This window comes from Pleurodeles waltl, chromosome 8 (assembly GCF_031143425.1).
Source record: "Pleurodeles waltl isolate 20211129_DDA chromosome 8, aPleWal1.hap1.20221129, whole genome shotgun sequence".
In the NCBI taxonomy this organism is placed as follows: Eukaryota; Metazoa; Chordata; class Amphibia; order Caudata; family Salamandridae; genus Pleurodeles; species Pleurodeles waltl.
In genome coordinates, this window is record NC_090447.1 from 1,492,368,297 (window position 1) to 1,492,389,593 (window position 21,297).

General features: G+C 43.9%; 1 protein-coding gene across 5 annotated transcripts in view; it reads left to right on the forward strand.

Moving 5' to 3' along the window:
- Positions 1 to 21,297, forward strand: part of STXBP5L (syntaxin binding protein 5L) — a 1,301,131-nt gene that overhangs the window by 395,495 nt on the left and 884,339 nt on the right. For all 5 annotated transcript variants that reach the window (XM_069202705.1, XM_069202706.1, XM_069202709.1 and 2 more), the window contains exon 4: positions 18,658 to 18,758. In XM_069202705.1, coding sequence (XP_069058806.1) covers positions 18,658 to 18,758 — 101 coding nt within the window. The remainder of the gene's footprint in view (positions 1 to 18,657; positions 18,759 to 21,297) is intronic.

Sequence of the window (21,297 nt, forward strand, 5' to 3'; positions counted from 1 at the left end):
TCATTGATCTCATCATCCATCTGCACAGGAAGTGACATCCTTTCCTGCCTTCTCCCTACTGCAATCAACTCTTCAGCGTATCCAATTGCCGGGCATCTCCATCAAAACGTAGACACAGACAAAGGTATTGCTTGTTTCGGCCTGTTAGGGCCAGGGAGAGCTTCAGGCCAGAACCCATCTTCCACTGAAACGTACAAATATAATCATGTGCCTCTCACAACATCCCATACTTCATCCTTCATCAAAACTCCCTTTGGTGGTTCTCTCTTACTCAGCATTGTCAGTGCCTCCCTCACTCAAGACATCTTCCCAGACGTTGTCAAGGGAGGCCAGATCCTCCCACTCCAAAGAAACCTACACCAGAGCCTGATGACCTTGCCAACAACTAGCCCATCACTCTCCTATCATTCACCAGCAAGATCATTGAAAATGCAGCCCATGTGCAACTCCTATACCTCATCATTTCTAACCATCTTCTGCGCAGCTACCAATCTATCTTCAGATCATACTGCAGTACTGAAACAGCTACCTTACGCATCAGAGATGATACCCACTTGACCACGGATCAAGATGACCCCTGCCTCCTGATATTGCTGGACCTCTCAACTGCCTTCAATATAGTTGACCACCCCAGCCTCGGTCGCACCCCAGAGTCAGACAGGATTCAGCGGCAATGTCCTTCACAGGTTCTCCTCTTTCCTTTATGTGAACTAGTTTGTTCAAATAGGCATATCCAGGTCACAAAACATCCCTATCGCATGTGGAGTCCCCCAGGGCTTCATACAGTCCACTTAAACCTATACGTGTAGCCACTTGGTGCCCTACACACAGATAACAGCATCAAGATTCACCAATATAATGATGATACACAAACAAAATGCATTACAAACCTGTCCCAATGACATGAATCTTGAACGTTTCGAACACCAGCTTTCACTGAATGCCAAGTTTCTTGGATTCACCCTGGATCTCAACCTCACCCTCAAGGAACACAGTGCCGACCAGCTCTCACTTCTAAAGAACGTCAGACCGACTGCAGAACTGTTGTTCAAGCCCTGGTACTCCTGCATCTGAATGGTGGAAATGCCCTACTTTGTGGCCTCCCAGACACCACTCTGACACCTCTTAGGGGTATCCTACATGCTGCAACACATCTCCTGTAGGCTAGGCCTGGGCAGAATTTCAATTACATCTGGAGTAATCACAGTAATTTCAGTAATTCCACATTACTCTCTGATGCAGAATTACTGACAATAACACTGCTATTATGCCTGCTTGCATAATTAAGAGGAATTTGGGGGGAATTCCTACTGTGAGAGCACATTTAGTGAGCGGATTTAGTGAGAGTTGGATTTATCTCTATTTCTTAGCGCAACATGTATCCTTCCATCTATTTTACACACAAGGGTGCATTTTCCGCAAAGAAAATAGCACTAAATACTGAGAGTAAGTTGGGAGAAATGTTACCCAAAGTGCACCAGTAGCGTGTACGAATGAATGCTTGCGCTCACTATCCATGTTCTCTTGTATTTAGGTTGTTTCTTAGTGCAAAATGAATGTGTGCATCCAATTTGGATGTGAGGGCTTTTTTTGTGCCAAGAAAATAGTGCTAAATGCTGAATCTCTCTTCTTGTGTAATTTTGCATACTTTTTATAATTTCTGGGTAATTTCGCATGATTATTGCACAAGTTACGCCCACTTGCACCTCCATCCTAATGGAACTCTGTTGACTCCCCTTTCTGGCCCGCACCATCTCCAAATCTAGCTGCATTTATGACGCTGTCACCCCCGTATCTTGCAGACAAACTCACCATATCTGGTCGATCACAGCACAACTGCAGCCAGGACACCTTCAGACTGCAGACACTCAAGTGTAAAAAAGAAAAGAAAAAACAAGACAGCAGACCTTTTCCATCTATGCACCCGGGATCTGGAACAACATCCCCGTATCCATCAGGACTGCCCCAGTTTAGTTGCTCCAATTTAGGAAAGAGTTGAAGACACACCTTCTAAAGGCCCTACATCACGATGCATTAACCATCCTCAACCGAGCTCCATATCCTCCCACTCATTTACTTTCTGCTTGCCTTCGGCCACGTACAGCGCTCCGCTGCCTTTTGGCTAGGTTTGCTCTATATAAATACCATATACCATATACATACATACCTACATAGTATACAGTACATTTACACATGGGACATATAGCATAAGAATGCTTTAATACCGGGGTGTACACTTTCAAGGATCATCCACAATGTACTCAGACTTTACATGAGTGGCAGGCTCAAGATATCACATTATGAAGCTCAGTCGTATGATTGGCAATATGTTTTGACAGGTTGAGTGAATGTTTGAAATGTGCTAACACACTTCAAGTTTGTTGGCTGGCTGACGAAGGAGAAACTTGAATATTGTTCTAATATGATGTGAGCTGACCCTTCCTGCATAACTAGGTCCACTATAAATCCAGATTTGGGGTTAAAATGCTCATAAAGCATCTCCAGTTTGTTACTAGGATAGTTGCAGGTCCAACTTATTTTTGTCATAATTCAATATGTAGATCAATAGCTAGAGCAAAGGACTTACCCAACGTGGAAAGTATATATGTCTTCGAATTCACCTACACTACAGCCTTTTATGTCTATATTTCCCGTTACTGTTTCCGTAACGTGTAGGTAGTCAGCAGATTAAATTATTTTCTTTTCATCCTTTTTATTTTAATGCGAGGAAACACTTGCTTAGGTCGTTTATAGTAATGTCCAAGATTAGGGTGAGAAAAGAGTCACTTTATCCAGTGCTTAATTTGTAAATAAAGAGGTGCCGGTGCTCAAAGCCCTTTTCTTAAACATGAGACTGCTTTAATTGAATCTGCCAGCACTGAATACTGAGGCAGCGTAATCCCGAAGCCATCTCGGGCCTCTTCAATCCAATTACGGCCACCCCGCCCCTTCAGCTCATCCTGCAACTTTCTACTTTCTCCCTTTATGACGCTTTTTAGTTTTTCCTTCTTCCGTCTTTCCCATATGTGTCTTTTACTCGCAGTAATTGCTTGAGGCTGAAGAATAATCCCCGGCCCTCACAAATAAATGCCGGTGCTCAGCACCGGAAACGACAAGCACAAATTAAGCACTGACTTTATCTATGTAAGAACACTGATACTCCCTGTGGTAAATTTTGTACTGAACCTGGTATCGATAAACAGTTTATATGACAAACACATCAATAATGTAATATACCAAAAGGCATAAAAACATTATCTAAAATCATCAATTTGAATTATCTATACTAAAACGTTGGAATAAGAAACAGTTAAAAAACAAGGTCAATGCAGTTGCCCCGGTAACAAAGGATGCAGAGGACTTAAGTGCACAAGGAGCCTTGTCAGTCAGCACTTCCAAATAGCTTGTCAAGGGAGTTGGTGGCCATACACCAGTTCAGGGAGTGACAATACAGGCTGATGCTAATGATAAACATGAGTGTGTCCCAACAGTCCTGTTGTGCAGGGCTTGCATCACATGTACACGCATACACATATATGGATTGATTGAACGTACAGCTGTAATACACCCCTGAATAGAGGTTGTTGCATTGAGAGTTGTTGGCCAGTTGTAGACCTCAAGGTGATTCTGCCAAGGGCCTTACTAGTATGCCACCACCAGCATCTGCATGGAAAATACTTGGCATGCCAGAGAGGCAACTCCTGAGGACAAAGTCACCATACAGGCAACAAGAATGCAGGCTGCAAGAAGCCTGCTAGTCCTGGAGCATCCGGCCTCCAGGCCGCCAACGAATCAAGCATCCAGCCTCTGAGCAGGCAACACCCTAGAAGCCAGGATGCACAACTTCTAAAAACAGTAATTCGAAAATGGATTTTTTGAACCATTTGTGGACTGCATTCGTACTCCATGACCTCAGTGTTACAGAGAATGTGGAGCTGGAGGTGTGGGAAGAAGAGGGCACCATATTTCCTGAGACCCATCCTAGCTTGTGTGGCACAAATGGGGATGGCAATGTTTAACATTATCCACGCTAACACTTATCTTTTCAATGGACACCAGCCTTATGATGGCCACTTCATCAATGCATGCGCCTGCTCATCAGTCTGATTTCCAGCAATCTATACGAACCAATAGATCAAGACCAAACACATTCCCACTTGGTGCTCTTCTGTGTGAGAAACTGCAAACCCTCCTCCACCAATCTTTCATCCTTCCCACAGTGACCCTAAGGGACTAAACATCTCCTCCTGTTTGGCTGATTCAGATTGATTGATTGGAGTCACTTTTAAAGTATGTGTGCACCCAAAGGCTTCATAGCACTGAAGAAGGGTCAACCAAGAATTGAAGGGATGGAGTGCCATGGTTTGTGTCCAACTACCGTAAATGCACATCCCACATATCGGGCTATGGAAAACCAAGGAAATTGCAGCAGTAGTTGAAGGCTTGACCAAGAGGGCCTAAACGGCACACGGGCTGGTAGAATCGCTTGAAGGAACTTCAGCTCCATGCGGTACAACACGCTCAAAGATGCACTTTAGACTATCATTGTGGTTGTTTGTTTAGAGTTAGGAAGAGGGTAGAATGATGGTGGAAATTGCTCGCGGTCTCTGTCGGGATTAGGAAGATGGCTGACAATGATGAGGATGGCACATGGGGTGTGTGTGTGTTGAGTTAGGGTTGGAAGAAATTATTTTTTCTGTATTCCACCCACAAAATTAGCTCTCAAACGTCACCTGAAATTGCATTAAGAGGTAGCTCTGCTAACAGGTTATTGTCTTCTAGTAGGAGGGTCTATGGACATTTGCCCTTTCTGTAGGATCATGCCAGATTTTGCCTTCTGTAGCTGAACATGTTTTTGTTGACTTTTGGACTCTGCCCACGTTACCCCTGCCAACCATAGGTAAAGTGCTTCTGCACCCCCTTCCAAACATGGTAAAATTGGTATACACCTAATTGATACATTTAATTTACTTCTATGTCCCTAGTATATGTTACTGTAGCCCTAAGACCTGTAAACTAAATGCTACTATTGAGCTGCAGAAGTCATTGCACTATACACTAAAGTAGTCCTGTAAAGCATGTCTCAGGCTTGTTATTGCAATCTGTTTGGGTAGTTTTAAAACTGCTGTTTCGACCTGGCAAAATAAACATTTAGCCAGGCCTAAACCTTTCTTTTCATTAAGGTATAAGTCACACTTAAGGTAGGCCTTACATATCTTGGCAGTGGAAAACATCCAAAAGTAATTTTCCACTGCGGCAAGACTAGCCACCCATTGAGTAATACTGGTTTACCCTTTTACATTTAGTAAGTGATAAATCCAGTGTGGGAGCAGCTAGAAAGATTCTTCTTCCGTTCGTTTAAGTTTAATTTTAAATATTCTTTAACGGTAAGTCACTCAAATCCTTGGATGTCTTGACGGTACCCAATTTGGATGTCCCAGTCAATGTATTTGTCAATTTTTTTATCAACTATCCCCTATACAACAGTCTCCTGCTAAGTGAAAATTGCCTTATGCCTCCTGGTTTCCACCGCACTTACAGGCTGAGAAGCGCCACAATAAGCATTTAGAAAGCAAATTGACAAAAACATATGTGTCGACCGATAAGGCAATCTATGAAGCTGCACTTAGTGCATTCGGTTAAAAGATCAGGAAAGCCGAAGCAGAGTTCTTTGCTAAACAAATTAACAACACGGGTAGCTCGTCATTTCAAATAGTCAGGTCCTTTCTTTTTCCTGAGGGGATCACACAAACTATGTTAGCTTCTCAAACCTTATGTGTCAAGCTTTCTAACTACTTCGAGAACAAAGTGGCTACAATTTGTTCTAATCAGGTTCAGGAGATGGATATGTCTGCCCTTGACTTCTGTTGGGAAAGTCTCTAAAGATAGTAGGCGAAGAGTTTGAAAATGTTTTGATAAGATCTCACTTGCAGTATTAGTTTGGGCCATCTTAGCTGGTAGATCTGGTTCCCCACTCAATTACTGCCCAACTAAAATTCTTAAATGTGCAATACCATTTTTAAACAAACAGATAAACTCCTTATGTATTGCTTCTTGGACTCTGGTACTATTACCATGTATTGGAAAAAAGCACCAGTGATTCCTCTACTGCAAAAACCTTATGCTGACCCGAAATGTTTGAGCAAGGACAGACCTAATACCCTTCTCCATGCTTTAGGGAAAAGACTGGAGCAACTGGTTAACAAGTAGCTCTTACAATTTTTTGAGCAGAAAGGAATATTTCATCACACCCAATCAGGGTTTTGACAAGGTTTTAGTACGGAGGTTTCTCTTTTAGAGGGCGCTGAGTTTGTTAAAACCAACCTTGATAGCAGACAACAGTGGTGGTCATTCTCCTTCACCTTTCTGCCGCTTTTGGTACGGTCTCACATAGCGCTTGGAGGAAACTGGGATAACCGGAATGTCTCTCCTTTGGCTAGCATCCTTTTTATCTAAGAGGATGCAAGTGATTTATCTTCCACCTTTAAGCTCCTGTTTTAAAACAACTAGATCATGGCGTCCCTGTGCCTTGAATTCTACATTGTTTAATGGTTACATGGCCCCTTGGGGTTAGGGGTTGTGGAAAAATGGGGCTCCAACTTGGTCTCTTATGCAGATGACACCCAGTTAATGCTGTTGTTTCAGCAAATTAAAAACACAATAGTAGAGAACTTTCATGGGTGTCTAAATACGGTGGCCACTTGGATGAAACACAGTTGGATGAAACTCAACTCAGGTAAATCTGAAATATAAATCTGAAATCCTGGTGTTAAGCAAATCAACATCACTTTGCTTTAAAAATGTATGGCCTATGGATCTTGGCAAACAACCTACTCCTAAACCAGAAGCAAGGAATCTGGGTATTACATTTGATAGGCATCTTTCTTTTAAACCTCAAACTAGGACCATTATTGCTACTTATTTTGCTTTGCTCAGAGCACTAAAAAAGACATTGAATTTATGCCCTGGACACACTTGGAAAGTTATGGTGTGTGCCCTGGTCACCTCCAGGTTGGACTCTGCAAACACGCTTTAATTAGTTCTTCCAACTGGATTGCTCATTATACTTCATTTAGTTCAAAATGCTGCTAGACTATTGGTTTTGAACTACTCCAAAAGGCAATCCACAAGGGAGAATCTCCACCAGCTGCACTGGCTTCTGATCAACCAAAGGATTATCTTTAAGGCTTTGCTATTTTTGTAGAGCATTGTCAAACAAGGAATGGTTTGCATCCCAAGAATTTGTGAAGTAAGATCCGGTGTTAGATCCTTTTCCTTCTTGAAGGTTAAATTGTGGAACTCACCGCCAAAAGCTCTGAGACTACTTGATTCTGAAGTTTTTAGAGCAGGGCTGAACACCCATCTATTTAGAGATGCCATTTTATAATTCTATGTCTGTTCGTTTTAATCCTGGTGAAGTGCTCTGGGACGCTTCGCTATTAAGCAAATTCTCGCTTTATAAATGGCTCTTCATTGATGCATTCATTAATTCAGGGACACGACAAGCCTCTTTCGCTTCTCAGCTGACCAGACCCAACAGGACGCGAGCTGGTCCCCTCTGCTGGCCTCTGTGGCAGTGAGTCCTGCCCCCTCCAATGTTGTCCTCAAGGTCCTGGACTCTTGATTGTAGTCCGAGTGTACTTCTCCCTGGTAAACTAAAGGTTATTGCGGTTTTGATGCAGCCTGACATCACAGCATCACAGTACCACACAGCTTCTGACCAATGGCTTAAGAGACTCAATGCAGTGCAACCCATAGCCTGGCATTGCAGCACCGTGCAGCACGGCACCACGACAAACAATACATCTCCTACCGGGCCAAACCTGGTCCCGTACATGACCAGCTCTCCATCGCAGTCAGATTGTACTTTTAACTTTGTTAAACTCCAGTGTGACCAGGTAAAATTAGTTTGTAATTGTTCTTGTGTTATGTTTTCACTTTGTTACTGTTTGAGTGCTGCATAAATGCTTTACACATCACCTCTAAGCTAAGCCTGTCTGCTGTGTGCCACGCTAGCAGAGGGTTAGGCACAGGTATATTCAGTGACTTGTGTGGTTCATCCTGACAAGAACTGTGGCTATTACTGGAGTGGGGCTCTCACCCCTGTCCACCAAAAGACTAAGAGGGTCATTCTGACCCTGGCGGCCGGTGGCCGCCAGGGCCACCGACCACGGGAGCACCGCCGACAGGCTGGCGGTGCTCCAATGAGCATTCTGACCGCGGCGGTTCAGCCGCGGTCAGAAGCGGAAAGTCAGCGGTCTCCCGCTGACTTTCCGCTGCTCATTGGAATCCTCCATGGCTGCGGAGCGCGCTCCGCAGCCATGAGGATTCTGACCCCCCCTACCGCCATCCAGTTCATGGCGGGAAAGCCGCCATGAACAGGATGGCGGTAGGGGGGGTCGCGGGGCCCCTGGGGGCCCCTGCCGTGCCCATGCCAATGGCATGGGCACGGCAGGCGCCCCCGTAAGAGGGCCCCAAAATGTATTTCACTGTCTGCCTTGCAGACAGTGAAATACGCGACGGGTGCAGTAGCACCCGTCGCACCTTCCCACTCCGCCGGCTCGATTACGAGCCGGCATCCTCGTGGGAAGGTCGTTTTCCCCTGGGCTGGCGGGCGGTTTAACTGGAACCGCCCGCCAGCCCAGGGGAAAACTCGTAATACCCGCTGCGGTCTTTTGACCGCGGCGCGGTAATTTGGAGGGCGGGATCCTGGCGGGCGGCCTCCGCCGCCCGCCAGGGTCATAATGAGGCCCTAAATTTCTTACAGGGTCCACCAAAGTCTCTCAGTCCTATTTATAGGTACTTGGAATAGCAGATCCATGATGTAGAGGATATTCTGTCCTGAGGTAAATTTGTAGAATTTACATCTAAGATTTGGTGGTCCTTGGTTATGGAAGGCAAAATATCCCATGTGCAAACTTTTGGCCTTGACTGTCTGGGAAACTGATAATCAATGTTGAGACTGTAGAGCTGTCAGATCCAAGAAACTGTAGCACTGATTGGGCGGGTTTAAAGAAGCAGCAAATTCTACTGAGTCCAACTTAGTCTATTGTCGTTTGTCTAAACGTAAACTGTGTTGTTGATTGCAACTTTCCAGGAAACACATCTTTGACTATTATTGCAAGAAGAAGGTGAGTGACTGTGTGGGCGAGATCATTATTGTTGCTGTACTGCCTCAGTCTGTGAGTACATCATATTCACCTTCATGAAGCAAGGGCGATACGGTGCCTGACCGAAGGATTGTGCTCCAGCAGCACATCACCCTTGTTTTACGCACCTTCTCAAATGGCAACAGGAACAGAATGTCTGTAGACAAATGCATGTTTCATGGTAATGTGTTTACGAATATGGACTTTATTGCATCACACTTCATCTTCTCTTGTTGTATAAAAGGCAAACAATCATGGCCACAAGGTATAAAGTGCAATAGATATGCCTTGGGTCCCATGCTCACTCTGCAGCAGGAATCAAGCTATACCTCCCTGATGAGGCCTAGACAGGACAAACTTGATCTGGGTTTGCTCATCTTCCTGTCTGGAGGGGACCAGGGCTAGCAGTTTAATGTGGATTGTTCCTGTTGGAGCGGGACCAAGAATGATTAGCGTATGGCTTGGTCTGTCTAGAATGGTACAGTGGGCAAAAAAGTCACATGAATACGGCCCGATTGACACCTAGTGGCTGAGATTAATTCAAGCATTCCTTCCATCAATTTGTTGTTTGTTGCAATGGACTGTTTATAGTGCACGAGGTACCAACTAGACACCTTCAGTGTTCAGAAAAGCATTACACTGATGAGTAGTGTTACCCACACACTTACACGTGTGTTTCATATTTGACCTTTTAAAATGGTTTCTCGGTCCTTTTATGAAAATGCAGTTAACTGTATTAAATAATGGATCATATGGGAACTATCATTTTGAAGTAAGTACTATTTTTTTTCTGGCTTGACAAAGCAGCCATTACTAGACCTAAGGTGATCACCAGAAAAATAGCCATGCAGGGACCTCGGCTCACACCACATGTTGCTCTTACTCTCTAGAAGCTTTAGACAGGGAGGAAGGTATGTGCTTTCTCTGATTGTTTTGCCTTGTGCTTGTAGGAATCCATATGTTCAATAACATAGACCTGAGTTGGTTATTGTAAAAGCCAATGATTATGGATTTAGACTTGATTGGTTCACTGGGAAACATTGTCAGATGCTGTAAGTCTGATCTGTTCATTATGGAAAATTACGACAAACCCTGTAGGCCCAACATATTTGCTGTGGAAAGCATATGTTAAAGCCAATAGGCCTATGTGGGTGAATTGTTATTACACTGTGTTAAAGCCTACATACAGGTATTTGTTTACATAGAAGCTCAGAGATTTCTAAAGGCATGGTTTTGGTTACCCCAGTGTTTTCATCAGATTTAATTGCTTTTGCTTGATAATGCAGCTATTGCCCAGAGTATATGTGACCACCCAAATAGTTTTAAGATGCAATATTAAAGAGGCATTTTCTCTCCACTGAAAAATGATCTTCTCTTGCACAAGCATTTGATTGGACAGTAGTTGTGTTAGTCTTCCTCTGAAGTAGGTACAGACCTCAAGCCAGATATGAAGGGGCTTTTGAACAGAGTACAATAGGAAGGGGTTTCACATTGTGAACCCCAACAAATTCCATAGGAAGCAGGTTACACTGTGAGCTTTTGTACTTGCAGTGAGAAGGGGTTTTGCCTTCTGGACTTTGACAAATACAATAGGAATGAATTTTAAATTGAAAGCTTCCAGAAAAGTGCCATGGGAAGGTGCTTTCTATTGTGAACTCAAATGCCTGAACAACGCGGTCGGGACAACGACCACGTTGTCCACAAAAGCCTTTATCATACATTTTTCGTTGTAAAGGCATGTGTGGAACGGTATGTGTGGTTTTCGAATGCCACCCCCCACCGGCCATATAAACACAACTACCCCGATCCCCCCACCTGCCCTAAAAACACAACTACCCCGACACCCCCACCTCCATAAAAGTAAAACTACTCCGAATCCCCGCCCCTAAAAATGACCCCGATACCCACACCAATCCTGAACCCTAAAACCTACCCGGACCCTCCACCTGCCCTAAAAACTGACCCCCACCCCAAAAAATAAAACCACCCCGCACCCTAGAAAAACGAAATCACCCCGACCTCCCCACCACGGCCCTAAAACTAAAACTACTCCGACACCCCCACCTGCTCTAAAAATAAAACTACCCTGACCTCCACTCACAAAATGAAACTACCCTGATCCCCCATCGCCGAAAAAAGAAAATTACCCTGATCCCCCACCCGCCCCTAAAAACTACCCGATCCCCCCACCCACAGCCCTAAAGACTACCCCAAACCCCCAACTGGCCTAAAAATTACTGACCCCCATCCGCCCTAAAAACTACTGACACCCACCCCCAAAAATAAAACAACCCCCTAAAAACCTACCCTAAGTACAAAATGACCCTGACCCCCATCCCTCAAAACCTGCCCCCACCCTCCCTAAATACTAAAATTAACCCAACCCCCGCCCCCACCCCTAAAATAAAACTACCCTGACTTCCCACCACTGTCCTAAAAGCCATAGTATCACAACGCCCCTCCCCAGCCCTAAAAACAAAACTACCCCAACCCCCCACCCTCGCCCCTTAAAAAAATAACCCAACCACCCCACCCCTGAAAACTACCCCAACCCTCCCCAGCCCCACTTATCTGATTGCGTCCTACCCCAACCCCCTCACCGCCGCCCCTAAAAACCTGATCCCCCCCACCTGCCCTAAATACAAAATTACCCGATCCCCCCACCCCTGCCCTTTAAAACCTGGCCACCCAGTCGCTCCTAAAAACAAAACTACCCAACCCCGCCCCTTAAAACCTGACCAGCCCTAATTACAAATTTACCCTGACCCCCACCCCCTAAAAACCCGCCCACCCATCCACCCTAAATATAGAGTTACCCCAACCCCCCACCCCACCCCTAAAAACAAAATTACCCCACTCCTAAAAACTCACCCTAAATACAAAATTATCCTGGCCCCCTCACCCCGCCCCTAAAAACAGAATTACCCCAACCCCCCCAATCCTGCCCTAAAAACAAAACTGCCCTAAAAACGACCTCCCCGCCCTACTTTCCTGTCCGCATCCTCTCCCGATGCTGACTCCCTTTTTCTCTGCCTTAACCACGCATGTGCATTGTTCAGCCCATCTGTAGTTAAGGCAGAGAAAAAGGGAGTCGTTGTTAACGCAAGCGTGGTTCCGCTTGCATTAACAACGTGGTTGTGATTCCGGAGTCGTTGTCCCGGACGTTTCCTATGCCAAGGATTTGTTGGTTCTACCTAACATATTTGACAGAGACTAAATGGTCATGATTATGTTAAAATCAGGAGATTGGTTCTTAAATGTGGTGACAAAGTCAATAGGAATCATACTTCACATTGTGAATGACTTGAGAAGCTTGTAGGGCTAGCCTTTTAGACTGTGAGAAGGTGTTTGCAAAATGGCCTAAAGCGGCATTACTGGTGTTAGAAATGGGGTCTTTGGTTGGCAGTCAGGTTACCTCCTGTCCAAGCAAGGACCCTCACTCTAGTCAGGGTAAATGAGAATTACCCTCAGTTAACCCCCGCTCACCCTCTTGGTAGCTTGGCACGAGCAGGCAGGCTTAACTTCAGAAGCAATGTGTAAAGTATTTGTACTAACACACACACAGTAATACAGTGAAAACACTGCAAAATGGACACCACACCAGTTTAGAAAAATAGGTAATATTTATCTAAATCAAACAAGACCAAAACGACAAAAATCCAACATACACAAGTTAAAATATGAGTCTTAATCCTAGAAAACAGTGAGAATGCTGTTGTTAGACAAAGCACCTGGTTAGCAAAAAAAATAAAGCAGCCTGGGCGATCATGCGTTGGAAAAGGGGAGTGATGCGTCGATTCCTTCCTTGCACTGGAGGCCATGCGTCGTTCCCTCTCCGGTCGGGTCGGCGATGCATCGTTTTTCTCCCTCGCAAGAGAGCGATGCATCAATTTTCAGACAGGGCACCTTGGATCCGCGCAGAATCGGGTTGACTTTGACGCCCAGGGACAATGCGTGGAAAATCTTGTTGCATGGTGTAAGAAAACCGCGCTGCATGGGGTTTGCGTCGTTAACAGCAGCTGCAAGCGGGTGTTGCGTGACATTTCTCCAGCCTCGATGCGTCAATCTCCAAGCTGCGATGCAGTTGGAGCATCGATTTTGGCCGCGAGGCCGGCAGCGCATCGTTTATCAACCGTGTTGCAGATGGTGTGTCGTAAATTTCCCCGCACGGCGTTCTGTGCCTGGATTTTCAGGTCTTGTCTGCCAACTATACCTTTCAAGGGCCCAGGGATTGGATAGGGCACCACTTGGAAGGGCAGGAGGCTCAGCAGAGAGCCTTGTTGTTAGTAGGGGGTCTTTGATGGCCTTGAGACTCCAAAACAGGAGCTCAGTTCAAGACCTTGGAGATTCCCCTCAAGCAGGAATTCACAACAAAGTCCAGTCTTTGTTGCCTTTCACAGGCAGAAGCAGCAACTGCAGGATAGCCCAACAAAGCACAGTCACAGGCAGGGTCGCCACTTCTCAGCTCTTCAGCTCTTCTCCTTGGCAGAGGTTCCTCTTGAATACAGAAGTGATCTAATTTTCATAGGTTTAGGATCCAATACTTATATCCCTTTCTGCCTTTGAAGTAGGCATACTTCAAAGGAAAGTATCTGTTGTTCACAAGATCCTGCCTTGCCCAGGCCAGGCCCCAGACACATACCAGGGGATTGGAGACTGCATTGCATTGTGTGAGGGAAGGCACAGCCCTTTCAGGTGTGAATGACCACTCCTCCCTCCCCTCCTAGCACAGATGGCTCATCAGAATATGCAGGCTACACCCCAGCTCCCTTTGTGTCACTGTCTAGAGGAGAGGTGCCAACAGCCCAACTATCAAACTGATCCAGGCAGTGAATCCACAAACAGGCAGAGTCACAAGCAAGAAAATGCCTACTTTCTAAAGGTGCAAAAAGAACAGTTGATGGATGGACGGTAGACCAAATCAAACATTCACCCCTGTCACAGATCTTGGTTTAATCCATCAGTTTTTTTGCTCACCATGCCATTCCAGTTTGGACCCAGCCATATGCAAATTAGTCTTGACCCTGTTCCCCATGGGAACAGTCCAGCCCAAACTGCCAAGCCAGGTCTGCCCTGTACCAGAAACAAGCATCCTGGGACACGTTTCAGGGTATCACCTCTCTTCAGCCAGGCTAGCTTGAATCTGGTAGCATAGTGAGCATGGGACTCACGTCTGGGCATACCCTTCCCACTGGTGGCATAGTGAGCAGGGGATACCCTTCCCACTTGGGGCGACAAATGCAAAAAGAACAGTTGATGGATGGGATGTAGACCAAATCAAACATTCACCCCCAGTCAACATGGTCTGAACTGATTTGCATATGGCTGGGTCCAAACTGGGGTGGCATAGTGAGCAAAAGAACGGTGGATTAAACCCAGATCTGTGACTGGGGGGTGAGTGGTTGAAAAGTTTCACCACTCCGTCCATCATCCTATTTTGTTGCTTACTTTCTAAAGGTAGCATTTTTAAACTAACAATCTAAAATCCAACTTCACTAAAATATGTAATTTTAAATTGTGAGTTCAGAGACCCTAAACTCCATTTTTTTTATCTGCTTTCAAAGGGAATCTGCACTTTAATAATAGCTTAAGGCAGCCCCAATGTTAACCTATGAGAGAGATAGGCCTTGCAACAGTGAAGACTGAATTTAGCAGTATTTCACCTTTAGGATATGTAACGCACATCAGTACATGTTCCAATGGGGCTACCTAGGGCCTACCTTATGGGTGCCTTATAGGTTTGGTCTGATAAGTGGGTACACTTGCCAAGTCGAATTTACATTTTAAAACTGCACACACAGACACTGCAGTAGCAGGTCATAGCCATGTTTTCAGGGCTACTTATGTGGGTGGCGCAACCAGTGCTGCAGGCCCACTAGTAGCATTTGATTTACAGGCCCTTGGCACCTCTAGTGCACTTAACTAGGGACTGACTAGTAAATCAAATATGCCAATCATGGATAAGCCAATTACACATACATTTTACATAGGAGCATTTGCACTTTAGCACTAGTTAGCAGTGGTAAAGTGCCCAGAGTAGCAAAAACAGAGTCCAGCATACATCAACATCCTAGGAAGCAGAGGCAAAAAGTTAGGGGAGACCATGCCAAGGATGCCAAGTCTAACAACAGTTTTTTAGGGTTAGCGTCTGCTTGTGCAGAAATTGTCACTAGTGTCAGTTGCTACGTGTTGTAGACACACTTTAGGGCCCAAGATTTGCTCACTGGTTATTCTGCAAGTTTCATTTGAAGGCTACCTTTTTGTTACTCTACTAGAAATCTTGAAAATGTTTGTAATATTGTACATAGTATTAAATTGCCTGTGTGTTAGCCACTGATTTATTATGTGATAGTTTTTGCATTGTTGAGTTGTGAGTTTCTAGCCCGTCACTTCTCCTTGAGTCCTGGTCACCAGTATCCGGATCTGGGTTATAGATGCCTCATAACACAACAGGTAAAAGGCCTCATTTTTCACAGTTGAGACCCAGCAATTGGTTCCTGCCCTGGAACCTCCAGACTGCATTTCTCTCATAAAATAGAAAGGGGTTTGAATTTTTTACAAATACAGTAGAAAAGGTTATACATCACATACAATTAGGCAAACTCCTCATGAGCAGCTTTATTTTGTGAACACTGAAAAATGCAATGGAAAAAAACATTTTTCATTGTGTACTCTCCGACAAATACATTATGATGAGCAATAAAGGGTTTTTGCCTTGTAAACTCTCTCACACATGCAGTAGGAAAGGGCTCACATGATGAACTCAGACAAATACAATAGGAATGAATTCAACATTGCAACGCTGCCAAATGTAATAGGAAGGGGTTTTACATTGTGACCTTTATGACAAATACAATAGGCATGGGCTTTAAGTTGCGAACTCTGTGAACAGTGTAATAGGAGAGGGTTTTACATTGTGAACTGTCTGACAAATGCAATAGGGAAAGGCATTTTTCATTGTGAACTCATTGAGAAATATTGTAGGAATTGGTTTTACATTGTGAACTCCATGATAAACACCATAAGAAGGGACTTTCCTTTGTGAACTCTGACAAATAGAATAGGAATGTGTATTGCATTGTGAACTCTTTCACAAATAGAATAGGAATAGGTATTACATTGTGAACTCTGTCACAAATAGAATAGGAATGGGTATTACATTGTGAACTCTGTCACAAATAAAATAGGAATGTGTATTACATTGTGAACTCTCACAAATAGAATACGAATGGGTATATATTGTGAACTGTCTGATAAATAGAATAGGAATAGGTATTACATTGTGAACTCTGTCACAAATAGAATAGGAATGTGTATTGCATTGTGAACTCTTTCACAAATAGAATAGGAATGGGTATTACATTGTGAACTCTACAGAATAGGAATGGATATTACATTGTGAACTCTTTCACAATTAGAATAGGAATGGGTATTACATTGCGAACTCTCTCACAAATAGAATAGGAATGGGTATTACATTGTGAACTCTCTCACAAATAGAATAGGAATGAGTATTACATAGTTAACTCTTTCACAAATAGAATAGCAATGGGTATTATATTGTGAACTCTCTCAAAAGTAGAATAGGAATGGGTATTACATTGTGAACTCACTGACAAACATGATATGAAGGAGCTTGACATCAGGAACTAAAACACAAAGGGAGTGCGTAAGGGGTTTAATGCACACGCCCTGTCGGGACATAGTAAATGTTTAGTGTTTCAGATGAGACCTACTGTTCATGTCGACATTTACTTGGGCCTGACTTATTTGCTGGGTTTTTCTGGGAGATGCCAAAAGGAAGTGGTTGTTCACGTTCCAGTGAATGTTCTTGCTTTATGGGTTATTAAATGTGATGACAAAGACAGTAATAGCTCTCATTTTACACTGTGAACAGCTTGACAAAGCCGGAAGGCCTGATCATGTTCAGTGTGAAAAGCTTTATGTGTCGCCATAGCACTGCTAGTTTTGAGGGTTACTGGGGCACAAATTGTTACATGTAGGTAACAGGAAGAGCACAGATTTACCGGGCTAGACGCCACATGTGATATTCCTGTAGGCTATGTGCTCTGCGCCCTGGTTATTCCAAAAGTCCCTTTAGAAGTGGTTCCAGTTAGTAATTGCACTGGAAGTCTATCAAAGGTTTGTAAATCCATATATAGCATTGTGTGCATTAAAGTACTAAAGTACTAAAGTACTAAAGTACTACTCCTTTTTAAAGGAAAATCACTGGCTGGACCCTTTTAATTCAAAACCACCAGCTAGATATTGATGTATTAAGTGTTAGTTGTGTGCATTTCTGAGTTGCCAGTTAGTAGCCCACAGCTGACCATTGTACTTGGTGCCCAGATTAAGGGCCTGGGGTATGCGGGCTCCAAGAAACCAGGGGTGGGACCCCTCCATGGACACAATCGTGGCACAGTAACTTGCGACTGCCCACGAAACCACCTCTCAAACCACAGCCACCAACAACCCGGGCAGGGCTCCTCAAGTACAATAGGAAGGGGGTTTGATGTCTGAATTTAATGTCAATGGTAAATACTTGTACATTGTGAACAACTTCACAGACACCACAGGAAAACGCTTTACATTGCGAACTCTCTGACACATTCCATGAAAGGGGTTTGCCATCGTGGACTCTCTGACACATTTTATATGAATGTTTTTTTCATTTTGAACTCTGTGACAAAACAGGAATTATTTGCACATTATAAACTCCCTGACACATAATTTAGAACAGGCCTTCGTTATGATCTTTCTGACAAATCAATCTGACATTGGTATAAGATTGTGAGCGATCAGACACATGGTAAACACCAGAGCTTTACATTTGGAACTCTCCGACCAACACATTAGGAAGTGGTTCCACATTGTGATCTCTCTGCCATATGAAATAGGACAAGGTTTAACAAATATGTCCTTTTTAGTTCTGGTATCAGTAAATGCTTTAATCCTTGAAGAAACGTGGTGTGCATGTCAGTATATACTTAGGCTGAGCCTAACATGTTTGCTGGTTCTCTCTAGGCAGAGACTAATTGATCATGTAGATGTTCATGTTAAAACCAATAGGCTTGTATTATTGATTATTAAATGTGATGACCAAGGTTATAGATCTCTCATTTTACATTATGAATGCTTTAACAAAGCCTGTAGGATTAATACTATTGCTTGTGAAAGCCTTTTTTGTTTCAATAGAACCACAGAGTGGCATTGATGGTTTTGAGGTCCAAAGCATGTTGGTACACACATTGTCACATAGTACCTCCCAGGTAGTCTGAACAGATGAGATTTCCAGGGTTAGTCACTTTGTGATTTGAGGATACATGATTTGAACCCTGGTTATTTTACAAGGCCTCTTTTTGAGGGGTTCACATTAATAATTTCACCTAAAATCTTCTGTTTAGACTGTTCACTTTTGGTTTGATGGACTAGAACTAATTATTGCCTATTTGGAACTTCTTTGTGCAATGGCATTAATGCTTGTGCCCATGTCTCCTTCTTGCGGCAGGGCGCTTTGGTCAGTGCGTGCACAGATGACACACTACACTTGTGGAATCTACGACAGAAGCGACCAGCAGTGCTCCACTCCCTCAAATTCAACAGGGAACGGTGAGTAAGGAGGAGACTCTTTTATCTCTTTTGTCAAAAGTATGAGTGTCTTCTGAGTGGTGTTGGGAGCCCAGTAAGTCGACTCACTGGTGCTGAAATATGGACCACAGCAACAGATGCAAACCACATGACCGGTGGTTGTCCCCTGAGTTTTTGTGCCAGATTTAGCGACCAGTACATACAAGGGATAATAATGTGCACAGACATTTCAACAAGTGTTTTTGTGTGTTGCTACCACATCACCTACATTTTATGATCTCTCATACCACCTAAGAGCAAGTGCAAAAGTGAACCCTGGATGTACCCAGGTTTAAATTGTCGCTAGTAATGGTGGACGTGTGCACATTTTCTGCACATTTTACCACTAGTTTCAGGGTCTCAATGAGATCATGTTGCAAAATTTGTATTTGGCTTAAGTGGTGGGTGTTTAGGTCCTCCAGATTGAAAAGCATGATGCGATGAAGACAGTGCCAAGGACCTTGTGTTCTAAAAATCACATGCATACATTCAACTATGTGGAAAGGGTGACCGCCTTAAACAGAATCAAAGTATTACTATGTAAATCAAAACTTCCAAACCCATGGACTAGAAACTCACAGATGTTGGCAATAATTTTATAGTTTTTTTTTCTTAGGAATGACTCTAATAATAGAGTGCACATTAAGTCAAAATGTAGTTTCCATTCATTTATGAATGTGTGGTTTTACATCATATACTCCACAAAGTTTACACACAGTTCCAAAATCAGAGAAAAAAAGAGATCGAGGGTTATAGTGGTAAAGACAGGTTTCCAGTGACAAAAAAAGGGGGGGAAGCAATATGCTTGAAGCAAGAGCCCTCACTCACCGTCCGGTGACATGCTTCATCATAGGGCTATGCTCCTCGTCAGGCCGGCACTGCAATGCCTGACGGGCCCCACAAAGGGGCTCTTTGCCGGAGATCTTTTAGGCAGTTGGTGTTCCGGGGAAGGAGACGGCTCACAGGTGAACCAACGTTTGTGGTTCTATATCAATTCATAATGGAATTTAGAGCCTGCTACCTCCCTGAGGGAGCCCACCAGTAATACTTGGAGGGTTTTGAATAAATTAATGCACAAAGCAGTTTTCATAAAGGATTAGGTACGTAAATAGGTCCTGATGAATCGCATGAGATCAATTTCAACTCAATATAGCGAGAAACATGTTGACCCCTTGATTGAGTATCACAGTGATTCTGTATACTCTTTTTTGTACCCTTTTTTTACTTGAATTTCTAGTGAAAATTGTTATAATTTCAAGGGATTGTATACATTAATTTACTATATCCCTAACACGATGTTTTTAACTATGCCAGGGGTTTAAATATCTGAATAAATAAATTTTTTACCCTTAGTCATTTTTAATCTCTTCCATACCAATCCTCTTTCTTTTTTTCATCTGACCGGCTCTACACCAACTGCCTAAAAGATCTCCGGCAAAGAGCCCCTTTGTGGGGCCCGTCAGGCATTGCAGTGCCGGCCTGACGAGGAGCATAGCCCTATGATGAAGCATGTCACCGGACGGTGAGTGAGGGCTCTTGCTTCAAGCATATTGCTTCCCCCCCTTTTTTTGTCACTGGAAACCTGTCTTTACCACTATAACCCTCGATCTCTTTTTTTCTCTGATTTTGGAACTGTGTGTAAACTTTGTGGAGTATATATTTGGGAGAAATACACACTGGACCAGGAGATATTCGTTTTTTCTCCAAATCTCCCGTTCTGCCCCTCCTTTTTTGAAATTGATGGTTTTACATCATACCTTCGGAATCTCTGCAGTGCTCTGTCTTACATTTGAATGGTCTCGTAGTACCACTGACAGTGTGGAGCGCTTCCATCTGATCCTGGAGTTTCATTAGAAGATCCTAGTTGATATGATCCAGTGTTATTATCTGGTTCATCTATAGGACTGTGAAGTCCAATATGCTTCAAGTGTGATTGGGAGTTGGAATTTTATGCAAAGGATTATCCTGAGTCTTGTTGGGTTAGTGGGTGTCATTGCCATCTTTTTGGAGCTGATATCTCTGTATCAATAATGCAGCTAGTATATTCCAATGCCCAGTTGTTGGGGATAGTCTGAACCCAGTATTGCTGTGTTCGATGGCATCTGTCGCTGTAGATACGCATGTTCTGCAATAGCTCGCCATCTGGTGTTGGGCCGGAGTGTTACAAGTTGTTTTTCTTCGAAGAAGTCTTTCGAGTCACGGGACCGAGTGACTCCTCCTTTTGTCTCCATTGCGCATGGGCGTCGACTCCATCTTCGATTGTTTTTTTTCCGCCATCGGGTTCGGACGTGTTCCTGTCGCTCCGAGTTTCGGAGCAGAAAAAATAGTTAATTTCGGAAGATTTTCGTCGGTATTGTTGCGTTCGGGATCGGCGTACTTAGATTCAACACCGCATCGAAGATCGAAGAGCTCCGGTACCCTTCGGGGTAGTTTTTCGATCCTCCGTCGGGGCCTGGTCGGCCCGACCGCGTGCTGAGGAACGCCGATGGAACGGACCCCGTTCCGTTTCTGCCCCAAATGC